This window comes from Camellia sinensis, chromosome 11 (assembly GCF_055761805.1).
Source record: "Camellia sinensis isolate YWXY chromosome 11, ASM5576180v1, whole genome shotgun sequence".
NCBI classification, from domain to species: domain Eukaryota; kingdom Viridiplantae; phylum Streptophyta; class Magnoliopsida; order Ericales; family Theaceae; genus Camellia; species Camellia sinensis.
Window position 1 is genome coordinate 120,051,510 of NC_138971.1, and position 6,720 is coordinate 120,058,229.

The 6,720-nt window shown below is 36.6% G+C and overlaps 1 protein-coding gene across 1 annotated transcript; it reads left to right on the plus strand.

The window, feature by feature from the left end:
• Positions 1-593: 593 nt before the first annotated feature.
• On the plus strand, positions 594-5,171 carry LOC145802589 (uncharacterized). Its single transcript, XM_082895324.1, has 6 exons — positions 594-1,067; positions 1,493-1,682; positions 2,097-2,374; positions 3,244-3,519; positions 4,834-4,999; positions 5,164-5,171. Exons 1-6 carry the CDS (start codon positions 594-596, stop codon positions 5,169-5,171), a joined length of 1,392 nt encoding a protein of 463 aa, XP_082751450.1.
• The last annotated feature ends 1,549 nt before the right edge of the window (positions 5,172-6,720 follow it).

Genomic DNA, 6,720 nt, shown 5'->3' on the forward strand with positions numbered 1-6,720 from the left:
TGGTCGAATTTTGTGAACTAAGTTTAAGACTTTGCTTTCCTTTACTGAAATCTGAACAAGTTTTTGTTTATCTGTATACTGGGCTAAGTCCCATTTTGGTTTTATTTGTACATGTGGGTGACATAAGACTAATATAGTTATGACGTCACATGTGTATATATAGAGTTTTAAATTTTTGTTGCATGTATGTCTGCACAGCTCTATGGACATTGTATTTTGTATAGTTGCTTCTGCTGGCCCCTTAACTATATGTTATTCTGTACAGAGGTATTTGGTAATCCAAGGATTACTGGTTGGTTACGATGTTAAACCTATAGAGGTGGGTTTAGGTCGTGACAAAGTGGCATCAGAGCACGAGATATACTGCACACACGAGTCCATATAAGCTATAAGATGTCCTAGCAAAGAATTAGGGACATTACATCTGCATGTATGAGTGTGTGTGTTAATTTCTATAAATATGAAAACTGAATATGAACATATGAAATTGAGAAGAATGAATTGAAATTGAATACTCCAAACTCTGTGAACAAGATTATTTCGTGAACAAGATTATTCTTATGTTTATTATTGCCTTTTTTACCTATAGCAAAATGGACAGTACAAGAAGTGATGGTACAACCGAATCCTCTGAGGCCCAAATGAGCCGAATGGAACAGATGCTTGAAGCCTTAACAAAGTCAATGATGCAACAACAAAGACAACAACCTTTGCCTCCTTCGCTCTCTCTGGTTGAAGTAGACCTGGTCAACAATGACATTATTACATTGACTCAGAAGTTCAACAAGATGAAACCACCGACATTTCTGGGTGGAATTGAGCCTTTAAAGGCTAAAACGTGGATGCTAGAGACTGAAAATTTATTTGAAGTCTTTCCATATGCCGAGACTCAGAAAGTATTACTGGCCACTTACACTTCAAAGGACAAAGCCCAACGTTGGTGGATACTTATCCATGATAATAGTGGGACCTTGACTTGGGATCAATTCAGAGAGATCTTTTTGAGAAATACTTCCCTCAATGTTTTCGAGATAGAAAAGTGTCTGAATTCCAAAAACTCAAGCAAGGTAATATGTCAATAGTAGAATATGAAGCCAAGTTTACTGAATTGGCCTGGTTTGCTCCACATATAGTGGATACTAATTACAAAAAGGCTTGAAAATTTGAAGGAGGATTGGATCTAGACGTGTTTGATTAGGTCAGTGTTTTAAAACTGCCCAAATACGTGGATGCACTTGATAGAGCTCTAATGGCTGAAGCCAATTTAGTTGCAATGAAACAAACCAAGGCCCCAGAAACCAAGTGAAAAGGTAAAAGATCTGGATTTAGTTTCAAAAAGGGTCATTCATTTGCCACAAATAAGAAGCAAAACATAGGATCCTCCAATAACTCAAGCTAAAGCAGTAGCTCTACGCCCATTTGCCCTTAATGTAGAAGAAGACATAGAGGGGTTTGCCATCATGTATCTGGTGCTTGCTTTCGGTGTCGCAAGATAGGCCACATGATAAGAGATTGTCCAATTGGATCTGAAAATGCCAACCGCCCTGTAACAAGTTCAACAGGATCCGCTTCTACACCAAGAACAAATGTAAGAACTAATGCCAGGAGAGAATCTCTTAGGCAAGGTAGAGTTTTTGCACTTGTGCCTAGTGATGTACAGAATAATGAATTAGTAGTGTCAGGTAAAATTTCTATCTGTGCTCAAAATGTCTATGTGTTAATAGATTCAAATTCTACGCATTCTTTTGTATCACATGATTTTGCGCGAAGGCCAACTAAACCATTAGATTCCATGAATTATGTGTTATCTATATCTACTCCATCCGAGAATTCTATGCTATTTACTTGCGTGTATTCGGCATGTGATGTTGTGATTAGTGGTGTGCTACTATATATTGATCTAATGCTTATGTCTATTGATAATTTTGACTATATATTGGGATGGACTGGTTGACTAAGTATCATGTTACGATTGATTGTGATTTTAAATCTGTTGTGTTTCAACCTCTGGGCTTGCCTGAGTTTGTATTCATTGGGAATGGGGTAGTTCCTCCCCCGTGCTTGATTTCTATCATGAAAGTGGTCAAATTGCTTAGGAAGAGATGTTAGGGTTATCACTAAGACTTCCGATAAGCTTAATATAGAAGCCATTCCTGTTGTTTGTAAGTTTCTTGATGCGTTTTCTATTGACCTACCCAAGGATTTAATTGATAGAGAAATTGAATTTACTATTGATGTTGTACCTGGGACACAACCAATTTCTAAAACCCCATATCGAACGTTAACCTCTGAACTGAAAGAATTGAAAATCCAACTCCAAGAACTACTAGACAAAAAGTTTATTCACCCGAGCACTTCACCTCAGGGTGCTCCAGTTCTATTTGTCAAAAAAAAAAAAAAGATAGGTCTTTGAGGTTATGTATTAACTAGCGTGAATTGAACAAAGTAACCGTGAAGAACAAATATCCATTACCCCAAATAGATGATTTGTTTGACCAACTTCAGGTAGCACAAGTGTTCTCTAAGATAGACCTTAGATCCGAGTATCACCAGTTAAAGGTCAAGGCAGAAGACATAGAAAAAACAGCATTCAAAACTAGATACGGGTACTAAGAATTTTTGGTGACACCATTTGGGGTAACTAATGCACCTGCGACATTCATGGATTTAATAAATAGGGTGTTCAAACAATTTCTTGATGAATTTATAGTTGTGTTTATTGATGATATTCTGATCTATTTTAAAAGCAGGGAAGAACATGAACTTCATCTGAGAACTGCCTTACAGATCTTGAGAGAAAATAAATTGTATGCAAAATTGTTCAAATGCGAGTTTTGGCTTTACTATGTAACATTTTTGGGGTACGTATTCAATAAAGAAGGCATATTTGTTGACCCGCAGAAAATCAAAGCTATTGTGGACTGGCCAAGACCAACTAATGTGTTCGAAGTCAGAAGCTTTTTGGGGCTTACGAGTTACTACCACATATTTGTAAAGGACTTCTCCAAACTTGTTATGCCTTTGACGCAGCTAACATAGAAAAATATGCCATTTGATTAGAATGACCAAAGAGAATTTGCTTTCCAAGAGTAGAACTATCCAACTCATAACCTTGAACTAGCAATTGTGGTGTTTGCTTTGAAAATTTGGCGGCACTATCTATATGGTATAACTTACGAAGTGTACGCTAATCATAAAAGCCTCAAATATTTCTTTACTTAAAAGGAATTGAACATGAGATAGGGACGATGGTTTGAGTTGATAAAAGACTATGACTTGCAAATTCTGTACCATCTGGGGAAAGCAAATACAGTGGCAGATGCTTTGAGCCGGAAATCTATTGGGAATTTGTCATGTCTACTTACTGGTCGGAAGGAATTGTTATGTGATTTGGACAGAAATGAGATTGAAATTGTGTCACGTGAACATGATGGACTCCTAGCCGCCATTTCAGCACAACCAACTATACTTGAGGAAGTTAAAGAAAAGCAATTAGAAGATGAATTTCTGAAGAAAATTGTAAAAGAAATTGATTCAAAACCAAGACCGGGATTTACATATGAAACTAATGTGTTGAAATTTCAAGGTAGGCTTTGTGTACCGGATTGTTCTGAGTTGAGGAAATGTATTTTAACTAAGGCCAAGTTTGGTAACCCAAAAATAATCCATCTTTTTATCTTTTTTTCATCACATCACCTCTATACTTTTCTGCACATCTTTTCGTAAAAAGACAAAAAGTGCACTTATTTAGTTCATCCCAAACAACCCCTAAGGCTCATAGTTCTAAATTTGCTATGCATCCGAGAAACACGAAGATGTATCATGATTTGAAACAGAATTTCTGGTGGCCTGGAATGAAGAGATGTATTATTGATTTTGTGGCTAGATGTTTGCATTGCTAGCAAGTAAAGGCCAAACATCAACGACCTACTAGACTACTTCAACCACTTCCAATACCGGAATGGAAATGTGAGCACATCATAATGGACTTCATTGTTGGACTGCCCGCTCCTCTTAATGTATGGATTCTATTTGGGTCATAGTTGATCGTTTGACTAAATCTGTTCACTACTTACCTGTTAAAACTTTTTTATAATGCGGATAAACTAGCTAACATCTATGTAAATGAGATTGTGAGACTACATAGGGTGCCGGTATCCATTGTATTTGACAGGGATTCCAAATTCACTTCAAGATTTTGGCAAAGTTTGCAACAGGCTTTGGGAACTGAATTAAGGCTGAGTAGTACTTATCACCTACAAACAGATAGCTAATCTGAACGAACCATTCAAACCTTTGGAAGATATGGTTAAAATGTGTGTGTTAGATTTCCAAGAAAATTGGGAGACCTACTTGCCATTGGCTGAATTTGTGTACTACAACAGTTATCATTCAAGTGTCGGTATAGCTCCTTATGAAGCTTTGTATGGTAGAAAATAACGTTTTCCGATCTGTTGGGCTGAGATAGGTGATAGACTTTTGTTGGGACCGGAACTTGTACAAGAAACGATTGAAAACTGCACAAAGTCGCCAAAAGAGTTATGCGGATATGAAGTTGGGGATCATGTGTTTATCAAAGTAACTCCTATGAAAGGGCAAAGACAATTTGAAGTGAAAGAAAAGTTGGCTCCGAGATACATTAGTCTGTATGAGATTCTAGAGAAAATCAATTCAGTAACATACTGAGTGGCCTTACCTCCGATCATGGAGCAAATGCAGAATGTCTTTCATATTTCAATGCTTCGAGATTACTTAAGAGATCCTTTACACATGATTGAGCCAACACATGTGTTATTGAAAGATGATTTTACTTATGAAGAACAACCGATTTAGATTATCAATCGAAGGATCAAAACACTAAGAAACAAAGAAATTCCATTGGTGAAAGTTGACTGGAAAAATCACGGAGGGACATATGCAACTTTAGAAACTAAGGAAGATATGATGAAAACATATCCTGATTTGTTCCCTCTAAATCCAGTGTTCTTCCAAACTGAAGGTAATTCGAATTTGGAGGACCAAACTCTTTAAGGGGGGGAGACTGTAACAACCCCGACATGTGATTTGCTTTAACCTTTTATTAATAATGTCTAATAAGTAATTAAGAGGAAATTCTGAGTTAAGGTGAATTGTGTTATTTGTGTTTGTATCTGTTTTTTGCAGAAATATAAGTCCATGTTTCTATTCTGTTTTGCGAATTGAAGGCCTTATCGGCATCCGATCCCGAAATCGACTCAGTATATGTGTTATTTAGAATTTTTAAAATTTTATGGTAAGTTTATTGGAATTTGATTTGGAACCAAATAATTAGAATAAATAACGCCCATTTGATTAGTGGTGAGCCTAGCTTAATTAAGCCCACTAACCAAGCCTATATAAGGCCAAATTGACTCTAGAATATTACATACACCTTCATTATCATCATCTTCTTCAACAAAACATGAAAGAGAAAGAGAAGGGGAGACTTGAGCTCAATTAAGGGGAAATTGCTAGAAAAGTGAAGGATTTGGAGAGAACTTAGAAGATTAAGCTTGTAAACTTGAAAATTCAAGGCTTAAGGTAGGAATTCACCCTTTTAGTGTGAAATAGGGTTGTTACATGCATGAATTCAGGAGAGTTAGATAATTAACCCAAGAATTGAGCTAAGGAAGAAGAATTAAGAAGATAACCATACATGCATGAAAATTCTCTTGCATTTAGAATTTGATTTTGAAGAATTCTCATATGCATACATTGATCATAGCTTGGTTTTGGAAATTCATCAAGGTTCATACCATTTTACCTTGTTTGATCTTGTTTTGGAAGGTTGAAGTTCATGCCAACTCATGCATGTTATGTTTTCTACTTTTCAAGTTTAGTTTTGTACAATTGGCAAAGCTTTTAGGCTAGATTTTGCGAAATGGTTTATAATTCATCATGTAATATGGGTTTTTCAATGTGTTATTAAGTTTTGGCCCAAAAGGATGTGTTTTAAAGGTTTAAAATTAAGTTTTGAACTTAAATCAACAATCTGGAAATTCCAGATTTGCACCCTCTGCTCAAACGGTGGAGTCTGCGTTCGAGCGAAGAATTTGAGCTCCCAGTACTTTTGTAGAGTTTTAGGTGTTAGCTCGAGTGGCAGAATCTTCGCTCGAGCGACTATCCTTATTTTTGACCCTCTGCTTGAGTGACCAAAGTTACGCTCAAGTGTAAAATGAGAGCTCCCAGAAGTTTTACAGACTTTTGCAAACCACTTAAGTATAGGAAGTTGCGCTCGAGCGGAAACCATGTTTATTTAATCTTTGGCTCGAGCGACTGTCGAGCATCTATCGAGTGGAAAAATCATGTAACTAGTACTTTTGCAAACTTTGCAGACTGCTTGAGCAATCAATATTGCGCTCGAGCAGACTGCCCTGTTTTTGAAAATTTGACTAAGTGCTTCAAGTTACATTTTGTCATCCTGATTGCATCCTAGGCATTCCTAAACCCTAATTAACACATAGTAATGAGGATAAGGATTAGAAACACACCAAGATAGAAAAGAAATGGGTTAAGTGTTTTTCGAGTATGTGTTTTAATGTGTATTCGCTATGTGTTTGTATAGGTTACGTGTCATGGGTTGTCTGATCTGACTGTTTAACCAGTTCTGCTATTGGACCCATCTAAGTGAGTAATAATTGTGTAAAGCTATGTTCAATTATAAGTATTTTCTGAATGACATAGGATGATCTGTTGTCTGAA

What these genes read in the sequence shown, in the direction of transcription:
- LOC145802589 (XM_082895324.1), top strand. Translation starts at nt 594, where the DNA reads ATGGACAGTACAAGAAGTGATGGTACAACCGAATCCTCTGAGGCCCAA. An exon ending in ATTCCAAAAACTCAAGCAAG is followed by an intron (nt 1,068 to 1,492) that starts GTAATATGTCAA and finishes CGGTGTCGCAAG; the next exon opens with ATAGGCCACATGATAAGAGA. An exon ending in TAATGAATTAGTAGTGTCAG is followed by an intron (nt 1,683 to 2,096) that starts GTAAAATTTCTA and finishes CAAATTGCTTAG; the next exon opens with GAAGAGATGTTAGGGTTATC.